The 22210-nt window shown below is 43.5% G+C and overlaps 1 protein-coding gene across 1 annotated transcript in view; it reads left to right on the top strand.

Annotated features, from left to right (window-relative positions):
* SFRP1 (secreted frizzled related protein 1) overlaps positions 1 to 16168 on the top strand; it is a 39613-nt gene extending 23445 nt beyond the window's left edge. Inside the window, exon 3 of the mRNA XM_011372673.2 lies at positions 15794 to 16168. Coding sequence (XP_011370975.1) covers positions 15794 to 16116 — 323 coding nt within the window. The 3' untranslated portion in view covers positions 16117 to 16168. The remainder of the gene's footprint in view (positions 1 to 15793) is intronic.
* Positions 16169 to 22210: the final 6042 nt, after the last annotated feature.

Below are 22210 nucleotides of genomic sequence, written 5' to 3'. Positions count from 1 at the left end.
CTCATCGCAAGAAGTTGACGTAAGACACTGACAGAGAGCTCCTTCTGAAGTGGTCTGAGAGGGAAGATTGGGATCCCCCAGGTCTGATTATCTGGTGGTGGTGTGAGGTCCATGAGCCTATTTTGGGGGCTGCTCTCTAATGAGTGAGCTCACAGGAGCATATCCTTCTGTCCTCGTCCCTATTGCACTCCAGAGTGCTCCTCAGAGGAAGATAAGTTGAAGACTCACTTGGGCAGGCCCCAGGATTGCTCAGTAAGACTTCCCTGAATTGGAGGGGATTGAGTATGGGGCTGCAGCCCACTGTTTTTATCTGATCCATGGTTCTGGGCCAGAGTGAGGGGCCAGGGGCCGGGCAGCACTTCTCAGGTTCTCCCTGAAGGGGCTGGGGAGCTGGCAGAGGGTCTTCTGGTCCAATTTTCCTCCTTCACCACAGCCACATTTTTTTGTAGGAAGTGACTTATCTGATAGTAAACTAGGGTTGTACTTCTTCAGCCTAGATGGAGCTCAGTTTCCTGGTTTGGGGCATTTTGTTCTGGCTTTGAAATAGGGAGAGGGTTTCTTGCATTTGGACAAGGAAGAAGGGAGGCTGTGTGATCACATGGGCTGGAGCCTGAGGGTTGGGGGAATTGTCTTTCTGAGACAGAGTGTGTTTGAAGGACAAAAACAGGAGGGGGATATGCTTGGGGAATGAGGGGGAACACGGTGGCCATGGGGAGTCAGAGTCCTGGCTCCAGCTCCTGATCAGCTGCTGACAGCTGAGACTGTGGCGCTCATTTCCTCCCATCTTGGTGTTCTGATCTCTGAAATGAGACTTTGGCTAGATGGCCTCTTAAATCCCATTCCTCTGTAAGAATCTGTGCTCCTGTGCCCTACCTAACTTACTGTTCTTTGAACACACACGTGCCATGAAGCAAAATCTTTCTTCAATGGAAATCTTACCCTGAACTCTGTTATAGAAATCTGGTCAACATAGGCCACTGGGTTGGAAGAGGAGGGGACCTGTAGCTGGGTTGGCTTGGCTACTTTTTATTCTAAGGGCACATCTGATACTAACTCTTTTAAGTTGCTGGGACATGTGGAAGGGTGTGTGACCTTAGGGAAGAAGGGCTGAATTATCCAATGAGATACTCACTTGTACTTTCTTCCTGGATGGAACATTGGGACCTTTACCAAATGGCCCCTGCCCGGCAGCCTGTGGATACAAATGATGATATTTCCATCCAAACTGTGCTAGCTAGCTAGCCTGCCCTTGCTTGAGTTCTTCTTCTGCCCACCCAAGGCTTGGTGGCAGTCTCTGTGGGAGATTGTGCTTGAGCTGGGGCTCCCAATACTCAGAGAGCCCCAGGACTGCTTTGCTCGGCCCTGAAGGGGTTCTCTGGGGGAAGGGCTCTACACAACGGTACCTGGGTTCCAGTGTGTTATAGCCTCAAGTGAAACAGCTCTTTAATGTCTGTCCACAGCACATATTCTCCCCATGGTGTGGCTAGTCCACAACGACCACTGTGCTGCACCCGGAGCCACGATTCTCTCCTTCCCTCAGGTCCTGCTTTTGGATCTGGGCTAATGAGCCAGATTTTTATCCCTCCTGGATGTCTCCAGTGGCTTCATATCCTCTCAGTGATGTGGCTCTTGGCAGTTCCTCTAGATGTTCCTGCATATATATGGGTCCCAATCACTGAGAATCTTAGGGTTAAGTTTTTCTCCCTAAAGTTATTCTGCACTCATAGATAATAATGGTGGCATTGGAGGCTGGGTGGGCATCACTACCAGTTGTGCTGTGACCCCACTAGGACACCTGTATCCAGGGATAGGCTGGGTAGAGCAGTCAGTCTGAGCAAAGGAATAAGCTCTAATCAGCTCCATTATTATTTGATGTAATCAATAGATATAAGGAAATTGGAGGAATGAATTTTTTTTTCTGTCTAGAATGATATTGATCTGGAAGGTTTTTAGCTCAACTACTAAAAACCTCCATTGGATTGTCTTTTAGTAAGTCTTGAGAATGGCTTACAAAGCAACCTGGTGCCAACACCTTGTCTTTCCAAGAACGGTTTCACTGGATTTTCTATCCATCACCAACCAGGTCTGTCTGATATGGAAGACTTGATATATTCCCAGGAAAAGGCCTAGATTGTTCCATTCCCATTTCAAAGGGAGAATCTACAAGCTTTGAAGAGGGACACGAGGAGGAGATACATGTGACCGCCACCCAGTAGTCTCTCTAATTCTAACACATGTCAGAGAAATGTACTTTTTGTTATAGCAAAGGAAAAAAGCAAAGATGTGGCTGTGTCCTGGAGCTCAAGAAATAAAGGTATTGAAATCTAAGTGACGAAAGGGAGATATTAATAAGGCAAGGGTTATGTGTTGTCAGAGGTCACATAATAAAAAACAAGGATTGAAATTCAGCAGTGTTCTTATCTGTGAAATAGTTGGAATCTTTACTCTTTTGGGAATGGGATGAAGAAGAATGAGATCATAGGTAGTCACAGAAAACTTCTAGAAAGACCATAGGGAAATGAACCCAAATTCTAAAGCTAGAGTTATTTTGGCTTAAACACAGTAGTAACCTTATTTGTACTTTTCTACTTCTCCTGAAGGCAGAGAGGTACTTAAAAATTGGATGGAAGTTTAGATGAATAAAATAAATGAATGAATAAAACGTAAATAAAAACATAAATCTTTATGTACATACATATATATAATTTAATTTTGAACATATAATTTAGTTTCGAAAAGCAATATATTCATATGGTATAAAATAAAAAAGTGTACAAAATAGTAAAGATTTAAAAGTAAGGGGGAGTTTGCCATTTTCAAAATGCTTTTCCTACATGAGCTTATTTTTTATATTGAGCCTACCGAAGACCCTGTGATGTGTGGAAAGTATTATTATTCCTCCTTTTAGGTTGAGGAAAATGAAGCTCAGAGAGGTTACATGACTTCCCCACAGTCACACAGCAGAGCTGGGAGTCAAACCCAGGGCAGGCTGGGCAGGCCTCAGGAATCAGGCATGTCAGCAAACTGCATTACTGCATTACAACCCCACTGCATTACTGCCCCTCAACAGGTACAGCCAGTCGACTATGGCTACGTTTCCCGTTTCCCGTAGCCATAGCCGACTGGCTGTACCTGTTGAGAGGCAGTAATGCAGTGGGGTTGAGTTTGGCTTATATTGGTTTCCTAGGGCTGCCATGACAAATGACCACAAACCATGTGGCTTTAAACAACAGAACTTTATTCCCTCACAGTTTGAGAAGGTCAGAAGGGAAAAATCTTGTTTCCTTCTGGAGCTCTAAGGGAGGGTCTGTTCCATGCCTCTCTCCAGAAAAGAGCCGGCAGCATTGCACAGTGATGCTAAATCTTGAGACTGCATCTTTCTTGACTGGACATGTACATGAAATTCTGTATCACAGAGGGTGTGTCAGTTTCCTCTGAACACTGCGCACAGCCCCTCAGGCTACTGATCATAATTAGCCGTGGTGTGAATGCCATATTAAGGGTGGTTTCACAGCGAACCCTCAATTTTTGACAAATTGGTACTGTGGCTGTTATTTATATGGTGTCTCTCTATACACATCTGTCCATGAAAGATCTAAACTCGTCCTGGTGTTTGTATAGCACCTGACAATTGACACTTACCTTCCCATTTACCAGTTTTTCTGAAATCTTCGGATGGTAGCTATGAGCTCAAACATTTTCTGTTCTGAACTGACTGTGCTGCTGCTCTAGCTATGGTCATATGCAAAGTGACATTCATCTTCCATCTTCCCCTGTCTGTGGCTGTCACATCAATCCTCCTATGCTGAGACAGTGAGGGATGCTTTGTCCCCATTTCTTTAGCAAATCTGGGAAAGACCTGCTCAGCCTGCTGGACTTCTCTAGGTTCGTAGTGGGGCAAAGCTTGCTGGTGAGGCCTTTGCAGTGGTGGTGTGATGAGTGCCCTCTGTTGCAATAACTGAGGCATTGGAGAGGAGCTTCAGGAGAGGGACATCCCCTCACTCCCTGGGTGGGGCAGAAGCCCATGAATGAGAAGTAGGAGCACCTGGCAGGTAGCAGGAGAACTGGAGAAAGGAACGGGGGGAATGTGAGTGTCTGCTCTGAGCATCGGATCCACTGGCTCTCTTGCAGAAATGGGAACACCTGCTGGGAGAGCTGCATGTTTACAGGACTGCCTGTGGCACACCAAGCCAGAGCCATCACCCCTAACCCTTGGGACTGTGACTGCCTTTAGTGGGAAGGGATGCACTGTACATGGAGAGTACTGGGGCATATTCAAAGACAACCTGCCAGTTCTAGAGTCAGGAACTTGGTAAACACGCAGAAAGCATTTGCCACCTGCATGGCAGGAATGCCTTTGAGAGTTGGGGGCAGCACCCCAGAATGTGGTCCAGATACCTGTTTCCTGCCAAACTCTGTCTCTTCAGTACCCCGCGTCTTTGTTCTTCCACCAGACTTGATGTGGCTCTCCTCTGGGGCTGGGGCTGTTTGTCTCTCCTCTGGGGCCAACTTGGCCTCCATAGCCATGGGGAAGTTTCTTTGCTTGTTCATTAATTTATTTTTGTTTTCGTCTCTTTTTAATAAATGGCTTTCCCGAAAAAGCAGGACCATAGAGTGAGGACGTAGGCATTCCCACTCCATTTCTATTCCTCGTACCACCTCTCCCCTTAGGCTCTCAGAACTTTTGCCCCATTATTGTATGGGAGGCTCCAAATGGGTGGAGAAAAAGAAAAGTCAGTGAAGATCAGAGGACCTAGAAGCAGGAGTCAGAACATCTAGCTCGAGGCCACTACCATCCAGCCACCATGAGTGTGTGACAACTGAACTCAGCAGAGAGGGCAAACCCTAGGAAATAGCGGGCCAGCTTTAAGCTAGGACTTAGTGCTGACTCCCATTCATTATTTTAGATTTCGGCATCAATCAAAAGTACCTCAGGCCAAGACAAATGTCACCTTCGGAAGACCAGCATTCCTTGCCATCCTGTTTGGTGTACATTGTAATCTAACCAGATACAGGTCTGTTTTGGCGGGATTTGGCCAAGTTCTCCCACCTGGAGAACCATATGTTCTCTGTCTCCTCTTCCTGGGAGTTTGTAGTGAAACTGGGCACTGCTCAATCCAATGGACAGGGAAGGTGTGCATTGTAGCCCAGACTCGTGCTGGACCTTGGTGCCTGCCAAGGGCCATAGTCGGGCAGACTGCCAAGGCGACTGCATTTTCTGAGTCTCCTTGACTCAGAAAGCCTGAAAAAAAGAAAAACAGAAAACGCAGGTGCAGAAAGTTGGATAGATACGTAAGGTCAGAAATTCAAATGAGAAGAACCTTAATATCGGGGGTGGTGTTGGCTCAGGTCCAGAGATGAGACTTCTGTTTCTGCTTCAGAGCGAATCCTGTGACGATTAGGATGAACGATTTGGGACACAGGCTTCTTCCTCTGTGCTTTCTTAGCTTGATGCTTTAGAGAAGTCCATGATGACTCAGGGAGGTGCGTCCCTCTCAGCCTCCTTTTATACCTAGAATGCCCTTTTCCTTGGGCATGGCTGGACGGGGCTAGGGACACTTTGGGGAGAAGTTGGTCTGTAGCTTGGCCGGAAGAGTGGGTAGGAAAAACATACATTTTGTCTGACATGTACCTTCAGTCTTCAGAGGGATCAACTAAAGAAACGATAAAGGGATAAGAGCGGAGGTGCTTCTGCTGCCATTTCTCAGGCATTGGACTTACAGCTTCTTTAGGGATAGTCCAGCCTAGAGTCCAGAGCCAGCCAAGGGGCCGGGGCACACTTCTTCTCCCATCTGTCAAATGGGATAGCTCCCGACACACTCCTCTATGCTTGGAGTGTGTTGGATGCTTTTCTGGGGCTGTCTTTGAGTTTAAACAGCTTCGCAACCAGGACAGGACTCTCGTGCCAGTGTGTTCACTAAGCCTGGGCTGTGGTAAGTGTAAGCGAGGTCCCTAGGTGATGTGACCACGAGATGAGGGATACTTTCCCTTGTATTATTAGGGATTCTATATTGGATTTTAAGACATAGAAAGGAAATATGATGGTTCCGAAAGACCACTTGTGCTGAAATGGACATTGAGATTCATTGGTCGAAAAGGGTATACAGAGACCCAGAGAAGTAAAGTGATTTACCCAAGTTTGTACAAATGTTTAGTGATGGAGTCTGAACCAGAAGCTGGAGTCTGCTGACTCTGAACTTAGAGTCCTTTCCTCTGAAATGTGTGCCTCTTGCTATCAAAGCCTTTGTTTTCCTGACTGCGAGAATGCACTGCTGAGGGATAGGGGCCCACAGAACTTAACGATTTTGAAGACAGTGCTGGACCAGGTCGCCCGAGGCCAGCTGGGTCTTGGACATGCCCATATTGATCTTGCTGACTTAGCCTGAGCTTCAGCAAGTTTGGAGGGCTGTCTTGGGCCTCTAGGACATTTAAACACCACCCAAGGAAGAGTCTTCAGTATGCACCACTCTGAATAACCAAGGTGACAAATCAAAAAGCCTACCCTATTCCCACCCTGAGACTCTTTGAACCGGTGGTTCTCAAGTGTGGTCCCCAGAGCAGCAGCAGCAGCATCACTTGGGAACTTGTTAGAAATGCAGATTCTTGGGCCCTATCCCATTGCTACTGAATCAGAAACTCTGGGGGTGACTCAGCAATATGAATTTTCAACAAGTCCTCCACATGGTTTTGAGGACACTAAAGTTTGAGAACCCCTTTTTAAAGTATCTTTCAGAGCTAGGGATAGCTCATGGCTTTTCTGGTTCATTGGCTGTGAAACCCAAACCCCACCTTTTTCCTTCCAAGAGGCCATTCCACACTCCAGCTTGCCATTTGGGCAAACACTGGGGGGTGGGATGGAAAGGAATGGAAAACCAGTGACCCCGCGGCAGGAAGAACTGTTTGCCTTGGCAGGTTTGCCTGGACTTGGAGCCAAGATTCAATCAATCCTAATGATTGACTTTATTTAAGCAGTTCTCTTTTCCTCTGTCTCCTGCTTGGGGAGGAGGGATACAGTGCTTACGGGGAAGGTGGGGGCTGAAGCTCTTCTTTGTCCCACTCTGAGGCCCGTGCCCCTACTGCCAGGGCTGCCAATGCACACGTCGTCCTAAATAAAACCACACCAGGCAGCTTTTCGCTCTCAAAGTGGGGTTTTCATTTTGCACTGTTAGCTTAAATCAGTGGGGACTTAACACCGTCCGTGAAATAAAGCAATTAGGCAGCGGGATCCGGGCTGGCTGACATCAGTGCTGCTGTACTGCATGTGTGAGTGTGTTGGGGAGGGGCTTGTAAAGTGGCAAAGACATTCTGCAGCTTGACCACCCCCCAACCTCCCCAAGATGTCTGGGATCCAGAAAACAAAACAATGTCAATAAGTAATTTGCCCCAAATAAGTCACTCAGGAGCATTTTCTGCTGTTTTGTTTGTTTGTTTTTTTGTTTTTTGTAAATGAGAGAAAAAGCTGCTTTTAATCTTTTTTTGATGGTTTTGTTTTTGCTTTCTTCCTTTTTCTTTTTCTTTCTCTTTTTCTTTTTCCTCTCCCTCTCTTTCCTCTCATAATATATGTCCTGTAGTCAGTAAATGCATGTAAGTATGCAGCATGTGGTTTGTGGTCAAGGGAGAGAGTCTGAGTTATTGTGACCAAGTGCGAGCTCCTTTCTTTGCTAAACGAATTAATGATGCCAAACACTGGCTCCTGCTGGGAAAAGAGAGGTCTGTTAAGCTACCATTGCAAGCCCTTTGTCAGTAGGACTCACTTGGCCCTAATGCCTCAAAGCCAGCTCGCCATGGGGCCCAAACCCTTTGCGCAGTGTTGGAAGGAAGCTGCAGTTTCTCACAATCCAGCCCTTACCCAGTGCTATTACCAAGTCTCATTTGCACAGTTAGATTTAGGGATGGTGCTCTCTGCCTCGGGGAAGCCCCTCCAAGAGGTTTGCGAAAATGGGGCGAGAGGCAGAAGATTGGGTCCTCTCTGTCTTCATTGCTTGGCGAGGTCTTGTTATCTAAATAGCCTTTTTCATCTGGAGGCTGTGGGATGATAGGCATGAACTGAGGCCACAGGGCTGATGCCACCCATCTGTGGGCCCCTCCTGATCCAAAGGGCCAGTAACAAGCCACTTTGTGAAGACTTTGCCAGTCTTACTACCTTCCTCCTCAAATTATCTGTTGGGAACTTCAGCTCTCTGTGCAAGAGAAAGTAATTTAGGAACAAGGCAAGCCACTAGGAATCTGGGTATGTGCTGTTATCTGCTGAGTGATGAATTTTCATGAGCACCTGTTAGAGAAAATGTATCCACGTGCTTGTCCAGTTGTCCCTAGAATCTGCCAGAACCCCATTCAGTCCCTCTTGCTTTTCAGAGGAACTGTGGAATAGAGCAATGAGCTCTGCTGGAGAGGCGGGGGAAGCAGGTCCCGGGAGAGCTGTGGGAACCTCCAGTTGTATGACCTTGGGCGGGTTAATTTTGAGCATCAGTTGAATTACGTTTAACATCCCTTCCACTTCAAAAGAAATAATCCAAATTCTAACCTAATTGATTTTTTATATGAAAAATAATGGAGATTGACTAGATGTGTAGGCTATGCCCCGTCCCCCAAAGAGCAACTGAAAAAGCAGAATTCTTACTCATATATAACCCGTGAGTCCTAACTAATGCCAGACCATTCTAATAGGAGGGACAGTGGACGACCTGGAAATGTAAACTTTGTGTTTCTTTTAAGATCTCACATTTTGTGATTCATGTATATTTCATACACATTCAAGTTCTTTACTAGAATGTTTTTTAAAAATTTAAGTTTTTTGCTTCAAAATAAATGCAGTAAAAAAGTCAAATAGTAATAAAAGCCTTTTAAGGAAAAACTGCACTCCCCTGCCCCATGCCTTTTTACTACTAACTTCCACAACCCTGAGGTAATAATTTTAGCTCTTTCTTGTGATATATAGCAAAATAACATGGTTATAATCTGATTTCTTAATTTTAATTTTTAGACATTATTTTCTGTTATTCAGGATGAAGATTTTTCTGTTTTACACCATCTCCCCACTTCTTCCCATTAAACATTAATATTCAATGTTTAATTTATTCTAGTTATGTAAATATTATTTGCAGCTGAGCCATGTAGTGTACTCCATTTGTATTTCCTTTCTTGTATACCTTTTTGTTTTCCCTTGAGTTGGTAATTGCCTCGTTTTACATTCCCAGTTCCTATGTTTGTATTATGAATTCGGCCCCAAATTTCCTGCAGGCAATCTGCCTGAGCCCCCTCTCCTCCTGTTTCTGTCTAGACTGGTTGAGATATAGGCCTGCACACAGTTCTGGAAAAACCATTCTAAGACTTCCATTGCCTTTATTTTAAGTTAGATCTTTTGTTTTCCGAATCCTTTGTCTTCTTGTTCTGCATTTTTGTAGAATACATTTTGGAGTAGGATTCTACAAAAGGACAGATACGTAGGAGCTAATTTTTCTTTAATCATTGAATGTCTGAAGATGTCATTATTTTACTCTCACCTTGATTGATAGTTAGATTCATTGTCAAGTGTGGGAATTTTAAAGGCATTGATCCATTATCTTCCAGCTTGTAGTGTTGCCACTGATAAATCCAGTGCCATTCTGGTGCCCGACCCTTTGTATTAGATGTACACTCTCTTTTTCTTCAGAGGATTTTAAAAGCTCTCTTTATCCCTGGTGCTTCTAAATGTCGTGATTCATTGAGCTCTGGGCACTATTTAATGAGAACTCGTGTTCCTCATTTCTGGGAAATTTTCTTGTATTATTTCTCTGATTTTTTTCCTCATTCATTTTCTTTCTATAATGACACTTATTCACATCTTGAAACTTTCCGGCTTGATCCTCTATCTTATCTTTCTCCTTTTCCCATCTCTGTGTCATTTTGTTCAGTTTTCCAGGAAATTTTTTCAATCTTATCTTAAAACACTTGTATTGCATTCTTTACTTCTGCTTTTATATTTTAAATTTCCAAATACTCTTTCTGTTCTTTAAACATTCCTCTTAATAGCGTTCTGTTACGGATTTATGAATACAATTTCTAATATTATCTTCTTAAAAAAGTTTTTTATATTCCCTACATTGTTTCTGTTATCTCCAAATTCTTCCTTTTTTTCCTTTGTTTTTATGTTTTGGTCTCTGTGGTTTACATCTAGAAGCTTTCCTTAAATGCCTGCTGATCCTTGGCTGGCCATTTGTATTTAAGAGCAGAGCACTAAATTAGAAGCTTGTGAGCATATGCATGGCTTGTGATTTGTTGGGCCTCACTTTAGAGTTTTGTTGTGGGGAACTGTAGGTCTTTTCTTTTGTGCTATGGTTTCTTTAAATAGAAATCTTTCACTCTTCTAAATGGGAGATATAAATGTAGTGTTCTGAGGCCTGAGGGTCTCACTATTTACTGTGTAGACTTTCACTTATCCTTTGGTGTCAGTGCAGCACCTCACCATCCTGTCCTTCTAAGTGTCTGGTGGACTGAAGCTCACAGTCTGATTCAAACCTTCTGTAGAGAATAAAGCTCTTGGCTGCTGCTGGAGTTGGTGAGGGACAGTCACGTGGATTTATGGCCCAGAGCAGTGGATCTGAATGCCTTTATACAGACTTTTTACCAATTCCTATATATTTAATACATCCCCTGTTATGGAGTGCAAAAGCACCCAGTGGCCCTAATTCATGAGCCTTTCCTGCAGTGTGGATTTACTTGTTTCTTACTGGCAGCTAGGTTTTAGCTTTTCTTCTCCCCGTCAAGTCAGGTTCCACCATCCATTTGCTTTCTATTATACTAAATGTTGATATGTTCTTGTTTCCTTTACCATTTTCTCGCATGTGTTTATAACTTCTTGTTTTTAACTACAGTTTTAAACTGACTTCAGAATGGGGTAGAAATGATTGTGTGTGTTCAGTCTAATATGTTTGGCTAGAAGTGGCCAGTGGCAATTCTTGACAAACATTCCTGGAGCTCGATGGTTGTCAGTATGGCATACCTTTTCTTTCCACCTATTGTTGATTTTTAGCTCTCTGGAATTCACTCTCGCCCCTTTGGGTCCTGGCTTCCCACAGGTCATCAGTGACCCCCTCGTCGTTAAGTCGAGTGATCTATTCTACACTCATTTTTAAATTCTACAGCATCTGGGATTGAGGAGAATTTTCTCCATTTGAAATACCTTCCTCTATTGCTTTCTGAGACACTGGACTGCCTGGTTTTCCATCTGTGCCTCTGATGACTTTTTGTCATCTCCAGATCCCTCATTCTCTTCTCTTCTCTGTACTTTTACTCTTTATTGTAACTATTATCTGTAATCAGATGAAACACAGATCTGATTATTGACTCGGCCCCATTCCTACCTTTCCCATTAGATCCTTCTTGCATTTCTATAGCAGTTCCATGTTGTTGGTTGTATAAATGACTGGCCTTTAGCTAATGGTTACCCTACATCCAAGCACCTGTCTAGGTAAACTGGAAGAATGGTGGCACCATTAGTATAAGCAGGTTAGGAGGAAGAGATGGTTGTAAAGAGAGCGTGGGTTTGGGACCAGTGTAATGAGTTACCTATTCTTATTTTAGCCTCAGAAATATGGCCAAACCTTGTGGGGGAGGCTACCAAGGAAGTATAATTTGTGAGCAAAAATATGGCTTAGGTGACTGAAAGTGGAATGAAACTTTAGGGATCTACCTGAATATAAGGGATGATTTATTTTAAGACTGTTAGGGAAATACCTAGACAGCTCCTAATGGTGACCTTAACTTTTGGGTTTTCAAAGTTTCTAGGTCTCTGAATTCTTGCTGACAGTGACCAGTAAGGTGAGAGGTGGGAGTATGTATATTCTACTCTTGGAGAATAAGTTGTTGCTAAACACTGGCCCCCTCAAACCAAATCAAACCAAACCAAAACAAACAACATGAAAAACCAAAGAAATATTTTGTTTGTTGTTTTGTTTTGTTTTAGTTCAGGGTCAGCTATTACAGTAGCTGATGTCAAGGGCCTGAGGCTATGGCATTCTCTCCCATGGTGGCTTGTGGTGAGGGAAGAGAAGAATGAGCACAGGGTGGGGGTTCTGGAGATGAGCTTTGCTGGCTCCCCAGTATTGCCCAACATGGTTCCTTTGGATGGTAGTACTGCTAGGTCTGCAGACTGCCCTCTACACTTTACAGATGGAAAATTGACACTCGGGGAGCTCAAAACCAGATTTTGTAGTCACACGGTTAGAACTCAGGACCCAGGACTCCATCCATTGCACCAGCTGCTGCCTCCTGGGGCTTTTCCTCATTGCCCACCACCGCCATGTGCATTACAAACTGTGAACACAGTCCAGGGGGGAAACCCCTGGGGTCCAGGCCCTGTTAGTGCGGTGGGAGCTGGGGGTGGGGAGGAAGTGGTGATCAGTCCCAGGCTGCTCCTGGGCCAGCATCCACTCCCGTCCCAGCAGCCCCTGGATGAGGCATGGTGGGGGGTTGCCCACGTATCCACAGGCACAATGAAATCAACCTCTGACGGCTAATCGCCTGTCCAAACATTGCTGGTAATCTGCATCCCTAAAATAAACCCTTGAAAGGTGGAAAGATGTTAGTAATTTCTGGCCATATGTGCCTCCTCCTTCCCTACTTTCCCCACCTCAAAAAAGAAAGTGAGCCAAATGGCAAGAAATAAAGAGTCTAATGCAGAACACATTTCCGTCATTTGATTTCCCTTCTCTCCTTGCTGTCCCCCCACTTATGTAAACTAAATTCCTTTACACGGTCATGGCAAAGGACCATTAATTTTTGATTTGAGTTGTGATTAAAAGTAACATAATCAAAAGAGTGAAGTAATTTCCACTAAATCAATATCATTTTAAACCCAGTCATGGTACACTAGGAAAGAACATGGTCTTTGGGGTTAGGTGTGGGTTCTAATCCTGATTCTCTTACAAATGGTGGCCTCATGTTGTCATTATTTAACTTGAGTCCTCCTTGTTGTAGTAAATAATAATGATGATTCTTCACAATAGTTGCTGTTGAGAATTAAATCAGGAGCCATACCTACAGGCAACTATTCTGCGCTCATAGACAAAGCCTGATACGTGGTGGGTACTCAAAATATGATGGCTCAGTTTTCTGCAGAAAAGAGGCGGCCCCCATTGTCAGCTGGGGCATACATTCGCTTCTCTTGGTGATGTAATCGTTCACTCCTATAGTAAAGCTTGGTTCCCAGACTTAGACTTTGGGAAATAGTTTGGGACTCATCTGAGCATGGGGCCACTTCTTAGAAGATCTGTGAAAGGAGCAGAATTGTTCTGACTGCCCTGCTTCCCTGCAGTACGCTTTGCTGCTTTGCTTTGGGGTTTCTCCCAGTCCCGTTTGCTCTCTTTGGAAGAGGAGAGGCAGAGATAGAGACTTGACTTTGCCTTGGCCTGGCCAGTGAGTCCCTCTCCTGGTCCCTCACTCAACCTTACTGAGAACTTTTCTCATTCAGTGAGCCACAGACTAGAATAGTTGAAGTCTTTTCTCAAGTAAGCCCCATGTACAAGGTTTGTAAGCCAATAAAGGAAGCTAAACCAGTGTGGGCCTGTTTGGGCATGTCTAGGGTGAGGGCATGTCTGGGGTGAGGGCATGTCTAGGGTGAGGGCATGTCTGGGGTGAGGGCCTTCTATTCTGCACCCCCACTGCTGGTTGCACTATGCTCTGTGCACAGTGGGTGGGAGTCAAGCATAATCAGGAGTGCTGGGAAACGGCTGGTTTGGGCTTGGGGGAGAGTTAAAGAAAGGAACTCAGGGGGAAGCCATGCTCAGCTCACTCCCATGTGTGTCGGGAAGCCTGGACCAGCCTATGAGTCAGCGTTAACCCTCAGCGAGAGCACCTGCTGCTTAGTGCCTGGAACTTCCTGCCACCCTTGGGAGTGAGGCATTTCTTACTGGGCACCAGGCCTAGGGATTAGATGGAGTGAAGTGGGCTGCAAAGTCTAGAGCTCTTTTTGGAAGGAAAAGAAAAAAAGCAGTGCGAGCATGTTTAATTTATTGACTTTGACTCATTCATTAAAGATTTGTTCCTAGGATTTTTCCTTCTCTTCATTCTTGGGTTAGGCACGAGTGTGTTTTCTAATCAACTAAATGTTAGGTAATAAAACCTTTACAAATATAGTTTTTCCTTTACTAGAATAGTCTCTTTCAACCAGGAGGAACTCTTTTACCATTTCCTAAGTAAAATCATTTTGAGATGTGAGTGAAACTGGGAAGAGTCTGAGCAACTCCTTCTTATTTTCTTGGTCCACTTAGTACTCTAAGTCTTGGGTTCATTATAAAGAATTTTGTAACCATAGAGTAAGCATGGACAGCATGGTGATTAAAAGTACACATTTAGACATGGGTCTCAATTTAGGATTAGTGACTTTGGGCAAGTAAACTTAACCCCTATGCTTCGGTTTTCTCATATGTTAGATGAGGGAAATAATTGTACCTTCTTCATGGAATTGTTAGGTTTAATTGAGGAAAAGCATGGAAAATACTCAGCACACTTCCTGGCATGCCGTATGCTTTCATAATTGTTAGCTATTGTTATTGAGTTCAGTTTCAAGCCTTTCCCCATGGAGTGTGGGTGGAAGCTTTGAGATGTTTAAAAGAGGAGGCTTAGTAATTTTGAATTCAGAAGGATTCAGAGGATGGATGAATTATATGGTGACTAGCATCTAGAAAATGACATCTTACTCCTTTAGAAATATCTGGGGCTGGCTGGTCTTAAAGGAGAATTGATTGTAACTGATACTGTGTGTTAATATGTTTAGAAAGTATAGAATGCCTCCACACTGATTTATCTTCACCAGTAGACCCTGTATAGCCATCACTATAGTATCAGGTCCTCACATTAACATTAAACAATGTTCACTCAGGGTCTACAGAGACAAAGAAAAGAGAAGGCAGAGTTGGTGGACACACTGACTTTCCTGCAGGGAGACATGCCGAGAACAGAAGAAGCCCGTGCACCGTGTTGGATTTTAGGGGAGATTGTCACCAGGTTTTAACTATCAAGACTTCACCAGGACTTGCTCTAATGTATGAGGAAGTCAAAGTAGAGTTTGGTTCTGTGTGAGTCTACTCAGTGCGTAGAACATTCGTGGCACTGGCTAGAGGCTGATTAGTGGTTGACAGAATATTAGCAGGACCTGCTGTCAAAACAGAATATTAGCAGGGCCTGGCATGTTGATGGGGGCTCTGATTTTCCAGTGCTGAAGTTAGACGTTGATGTTTAATGCACTTGAACATGACAATTTGAAGCATCCGGTAACTTTCCCTTGCTTGGTGTGCGCAGATAGTGTCTGTTTGTCTTGCTTACAGGACACAATTTTCAAGGAATTTTAGGATTTTTGGATGTTAAAAAACTAAACCAATAACTTTCTCTTAAAAACCCTCAGGGTAAATTTTTCTTTGAAGGCGGGGGGTCTATAGCATTAGAGTATATGAATTATATTGGATTATATGATCCCCTTCTCTTAAGCATTGTGTTATAGTCTGACTCACTGCATTTTAAAAAGAAATATGATTTGGTTTTGAAAATGTATTTGAGACTCGTATGGTTCCCTGTGGTAACTACTGAGATACTGTTAGGCATCACAAAACGAGGGGGCCAGAATCAGCACAAAAAAGTTATGGAGACCTTGATTCTTATTTATAAAACTGCCTCCTTCTGGTTGTTATTTGCCTTTTATTTTGCCCTCCTTCTCAGCCATAAGTTTGGGTTATCATTTTAGATGGAAAGCTGTGTTCTAAAATGCTTTTTTTCCTTCCTTTTCTTCTTTTCCCTTCCCTGCCCTCGTCATCTTTAGCACTGAGGATGAAAATAAAAGAAGTGAAAAAAGAAAATGGTGACAAAAAGATTGTCCCCAAGAAGAAGAAGCCCTTGAAGTTGGGGCCCATCAAGAAGAAGGAACTGAAGAAGCTCGTCCTATACCTGAAGAACGGGGCCGACTGCCCCTGCCACCAGCTGGACAACCTCAGCCACCATTTTCTCATCATGGGCCGGAAAGTGAAGAGCCAGTATTTGCTGACGGCCATCCACAAGTGGGACAAGAAAAACAAGGAATTCAAAAACTTCATGAAGAAAATGAAAAATCATGAATGTCCTACTTTTCAGTCGGTTTTTAAGTGAATCTTACTGGGCAGGTTGGAGAGGGAGCGGTGGGTTGGGGTGAGGGGTTGGGGCTGAGCAGACAACCCTGGAACTCACTGCTCCTTCTATGGGTAGAGGACCTCGTAATCCAGTTGGCTTTCCCCTTGCAGCATCCCCACTATTCCCCTCCATAGCCACACTCCATACCCCAATGTAGCCAATATTTAAAGCCGCACACCAGGTAAGGAAAACCATTTAGATTAGGACGCCTTTTAAGATCTATAGTGTGGAACAGTGTGTCACTGAGTAAAAGGAGATGCAAAACCTTTTCAAACAGAGACATAGTCACTAAAAAAGATTTTGCTGGTAAAAAAGAAGGATTAGGCAAAAAGTAAGAGACAGCAGCAAAGACTAAATTCTGCAACTTTCTTTGTGTCATTACGAATTGCTTGTAGGTCAATCAGCTAATCTGTGCCTTCAGAACTAAAAAAAATTAACTATTGGTAAGATGCATTGCTTTCAATTCCAGAGTAATTTCTCTTTCTGTCTGCTTTAGACAGAAACAGACAGACACCATACTTACAACTTAAGATCACTTCCAGAAAGTAATAGGTCCAGGGAGAAAAGCATAAGTTGTTACAATGTGTGATTGTCTTTTGCTATGAGTCACCCAGTCTCACATGCCATGTGAGTGGCAGTTGACATTGGCCTCAGTGCATGACCTAACCTCTGGACATATGGAGGGTGTTGCATGCCCACCTTTGTGTGAGGAAAAGGAAACATCGTGGGTACCAGACCCATGGCATGAGACGATGATTTTCAGACTGAGAAGGCCATGGTTAGTGGTTTTCGAAAACATACTTAAAGAAGAAAAAATAAATTTAGAGTAGTGCAGCAAATTGCTAGTCAGGGTAAAGAGCTTAGTATTCTAATTTCATCTGTTTGTTCATTTCATATTATTTTATAAAACAAAAAGCCCATTTACTTTTCAAGATCTTAAAAAAATGTCTACAGTGAACATTTGAAAGGTGTACTAAGACCAGTGTCTCTTGGTGCATTTGAAGCTACTTTCTAGTAGAGCAGTACTGTCGCTAGGCATTTTGGGTGGGAGGCGGATTGGCCTGGTAGCATAGTCGTATGGGCCTCCTTCCTGAGTTCTGGATTGTTCTGGCTGCAGCAACACTAATCAAAACTCACAGTGCTTCCCATTCTTTTCTTTCCTGTGAAGAAATGGGTTCCTTTAAACTTGATTACTATAGGTCAAAGAAATTCAGAACAGCCAGCCTCCTTGTCCTCCTGCATTTAAAAAATTTTTATTTCTGTAGAGGGAAGGTTAAGCTGCAAGTGTCCCCATCCAGGGAGGGAGTTTCAATGACAACACATCTGTACAGTTTTCCCTGAGTGCCCTAAGATACTTCTCAAAGCTCTTGTGTTTCATAAGTGGTGTATATAACCCTGTTCACTTAAGCAACTTTATCCTTCTTGTTTGGTGTATAGGAAGTAATTCTGAATGATCGATGTTAATTTCTTCCCCAAGCCTGATTCTTAATTCTCTGTAACACCTATAGGACTTTAGTGAGTGTACCTCTGGGAGAATGGTTTTACCCAGTCTGGATGCTGCAGTGTGGCCCTGTCCTGACACAGAAGGAGTGGAAGATTCTGTTAACTTTTCAAGACTCCAGTTTGAAAAAACAGCCTGCCAACTTCATTACCTACTTGAGGGTTATACTGATGTAATTAACCTCCCACAATTAGTGATCCCATCATTTTAACTTTTTTTGGTTCTCTCTGACCTTTAATCATAAAGTGTTGGGGAACTTAAGTGATTTGTCTGTAATTTTGGATGTTTTTTTTTTTTTTAAATGTGTATATATATTAGTTAATTAGAAATATTCTACTTTCCTATTGTCAACTGAAATTCAGAGCAATTTCATGAGTGCATGGATCTGAGTCTTAGTTTTGGTTGATTAACTCAAGAGTTCAGTGATCGTGTGTGTCTGATGTATCTGCTTGTTTTGACAGAGCGCGTCATGCAACAGGGTTGTGTGTCCATGGCAGGGGCCTTGGGAGAGGGGTTTAAGTGGGGTATTAGCAGTTACTGCAGACAGATTATGAAAGAATTGGTGGCCATGCTGTGCAGCTCTCTAAATGGGAATTCTCAGGTAGAAGGTGACAGTTTCAGAAAAAGTTCAAAATAAATTGGAAATGTGAATTGCAGCTACAGGTTTTATCCCGAGCACAGAGTTCTAAGGCTTTGAGTTTTACTGTGGATTTGAGACATCTTTGTCTACAACACGTGGGCAATTTCAGGGACCAAAGCTGCATTTTTATTACAAACCTTTGTTTTTCTCAACAAAGGATACAACAAAACCAATGTGCAGACTCATTGGCTTGGTCATTGGTTTCCAAAAGAGGAGGTCTGTGTGTGATTTGGTAATTATTGCTAGTGTAAAAGTCATATATGCAAAGATTTAAAATAATCATTCTGGGTAGAATCCTGTGAGGTCATTGGCAGAACTCAGCTCAATCTTTGAAAAATATTAGTGGTTATCTAATAGAAAAAGAGAGGTGAAAATTCCAAGAACATTTAACTTTTAGAATATCCCGTATAACACTTGGCTCTTGGTGCCACTGAATTAGCACCAAGGTCTCTCTAAGGTAGAATCCAATCAGAGCTCCAGTTTTCATTTGCATCTGTAAATTACAGAAATACCTTCGCCCAAGCCCAGAATATGTGTTTTTCATCAGTCTTCTGGTAACTAATTTCTCTGCTGTCACTCTGTAAGTATGGTGGGCTCAGACGATCTGTTTTAGAAGCACACTTTAGGTAACTCCCATGGAATAACGTACTGGCCATTCTGATCTGTCACCAGCAGATACATAGGACACAGACAAAATTCCTGTTTCCTCTAGTTCCTTCATGTAGCACTCCTTTTAGAGTCTAAATCTTTTACAAAAGCTTTGAATACTGTGAAAATGTTTTACATTCCATTTCATTTGTGTTGTTTTTTTTTAACTGCATTTTACCAGATGTTTTGATGTTATCACTTATGTTAATAATTCCTGTATGTGTTCATTTTATTTTCATGCTTCTCCTGCCATGTATCAATATTCACTTGACTAAAATCACTCAATTAATCAATGATAATGCGAGTTGTGACTTTTCCCCCTCCCCCCCAATGGTACACCATTCACCTTGTCCCACTGTACACATACCCGTCTCTTGATTTTTTCCAGTGATGTATTCTGGTCTCAGTTTAATAGCTTTCAAAGGGTAACTGGGCATGGGTGGGCTAGAGAAGCACCTGGAGGCACTGCAGGCTACCCTCACCCCCATCCCACGTTTACCATCTGCTCTCACAAATAACTTCCAGGAGTGTTTCTCCTGGCCGTATGTGTTTCAGATCAGAGAGAAGGTTAAATACTTGCTCTACAAGAATGTATTTTTCAACCCTGCCTGAGTTTCTTTTCCTGGTTTCAGATGCTGTTTCCCCTCTGGCCAATTCAATGTTAAAATTACCAACTAAAATTTGAAAACTCTCTGGTATCTGGAGTCTTAGACCCACATGAGACCTTAGAAAAGAGTAGGCCTGCCCCTTTACTTTACAGAAGAACTTAAGATGTGAGACAGCTAGGAGTTCCCAGAGTTTGGGTCTCCCAGGTCAATGGCATTGCTGGAACTAGAATCCAAGGCTCCCAAGTCCTAGTCATGTGGGAACAATGTCTGACTTACCACTGAACTTCCCTTTGGACCCAGAGTGTGGCTCTTGCCAAGCCCAGGCTGTTTCCTATTAGGTTATGTGCTTCTTGCCTAAGGAATTATTCAGTGTGACTTTTAATTCTGTAAGCAATTACAATGACAACTTCAGTTGATGTCATTCCCTGATTAACAAGGCACTTCCAAACCTCAGACAACTGGCAATTTTACCTAGAAGTGAGCAAATACTCCCAAGTCACACAAAACCACACCTAAGCACAGAGACACCATTTTTCAGGCATGGAATGAGGACTTGTAAAAATTCCATTAAAGTTGTGCTCCAGTGTGGAAAGATTTTCCCATATTAGTGTACCTGACTGGTGAACCAGTGGTATGCTAACCCAGCCAAGGAAAATATTGGCATTTCCTTTTAGTTCCCTTGAGGTTAATAAGAAGAAAAATCTATTTTAGGCTGGGTGTAGATGTCATTGTCACCACCACTGAAGCCCCACCACCATGACCTATATTTTCCCATTGCTGTTTGGAATTTTCTTTTAACCAATCAGCAAAAGGTTGATGAGGTATGTACAAAGGCATTTTGGCTTCAGCTGTCGGAGTTGCCCTGGAGTTTGAAGTGTCTAAGGGTTAGCACGACTTGAATGTCGCCTAAGAGAGGCCGGCAGCACCAAAAAATGGCAGCTTTGCCTTCAAGCGCTGTAACATCCGCACCTCTTCCAAGAATTACATAGGTGGTTTTCTACCCAGGGGCAGAAAGGGACGAAGGGTCACTGTATTATCCAAGTTAGGTTGGTCTTACTTCTATTCCTGAGAAAGAGAAATCTTCCAATAGTAATCAAAGGAAATAGGGAGAATCATTCTTAAATCTTAGTATGTATCACCAAGGCGAACTTGCTCATGTGCATTTTCTGGCTTTCATTCCTATAAATTCATATTCGGAAGGTTTGCCATGGGGCCCTAGGATTTGAACTTAGAACTAGCATTCTAGGTTTCCCAGATGCCAGCAATCCACTAGATCTTACTTTGCGAAACATTCTAGTAGGACATAGGTGGCTTGGGAATGAGGCAGGATATTATTCTGGTATCTCCCTTTTCCCCGTCCACATACTTCATATTGCTGCAGCCCTTTCTGAAGTTCTGTGAGCTATTCTTGCTAGGTATTAGTTAATAGAGGTCAGTTAGATACCCAAGGAAGGACTGAGCCTCTTTTCTTTATAGCTGGGTATATCTGGCTCTCCCAGAAGTGCTTCTCAAACCTAGAGACCTGGTTAAAATGCAGAATTCCACCCAGTAGGTCTGAGGGGGGGCTGCAGTTCTGCATTTAGGGCAGGCTCCCAGGAGAAGGGAGAACATTGAGTAGTGGGCTGTAAAGGGCAAGCAAGAAGTGCTGACAAGATTCAACCGAGTTCCCTATTATAATAATGCCATCTCCGCGGTTCCCATATAGAGCCTGTCTTCTAGGGACTCAAAATGTTAACCATGATTTGGGTTGGAAAGAAAAATCAGAAGAACCACAGCTGGGGCTAATCCTCTCAACCTGTCCATTAGATTTCACTTGTGTCCCGACCTTCAGGGTTGGTTCTTCTCCCTCAAACTCCATTTATTTTGGAAATTTACAGATCCCTCTTCCTCAGCAAACTTTTAGCAATCTGGTCTCTGCCCTTCACCAAACTTTCCGGCCCCGCGTCCTGGACCACCAGGGGTCATTGGACTTAACCAACTGGTGGCATTTACCTCAACTGCTCAAGTAATACCAGAATTTGACAACAGAATTGGGACTTTTCATGTTCCATTTGTTCACATCTGGGCAGTTTCAAGCACAGGTTATGGGAGAGGCCAAGAAAGGGGCGGGGGGAACTGAAGCACTTGGAGGGGAAATCCCACCTCTTTGATAAATTGTGGACAGCCTGCCAAGCAGGGCTGATTTACTGGAGGAACAGGCGTTAGGAATTTCTGTCAGCGAAGGCCAAGGAAGGCTGCCTTTTGTAGGTTTGGAGAAGATGGGTACCAGAACAAGCTCCAAATAGGAGCAGAAAGCTCCTGTGTCTTTATACATCTGTGGACTATTTAGATAAGAAGGGGCTGTACTTAATCATGGAGAGAATTGTTTGCTTAAATACACGAAGGGAAAGTTGCATGTGTGTGTTTAAGGAGAAAAAGAGGTGGGAGGAAGAAGAAAGGATCCAGCAATTTTCCATGGCTGAAACCCCACCACGTGGTTTTAATTAGGATGACCTTCCCATCACCTGAGCATGAGAATCACTGGGTGGGAGCCAGGGTGAAGGACTCAGAATTCTCATGCTTCTTCCTTGGGGTTTCGGCTAGGCTCTGCTGTGGGCAACTGTGAGCACCAAGAAGAGGTTCTTACCTCTCCTTTCCCTGGGGTGCCTGTGGCCTGGGCCCTAGAACTGTGCACTC

The sequence above is a fragment of the Pteropus vampyrus genome, unplaced genomic scaffold (assembly GCF_000151845.1).
Source record: "Pteropus vampyrus isolate Shadow unplaced genomic scaffold, Pvam_2.0 Scaffold8, whole genome shotgun sequence".
Taxonomy (NCBI): domain Eukaryota; kingdom Metazoa; phylum Chordata; class Mammalia; order Chiroptera; family Pteropodidae; genus Pteropus; species Pteropus vampyrus.
The sequence above is the reverse complement of the archived record's forward strand: the minus strand, read 5'-3'. Positions and strand labels throughout refer to the sequence as shown.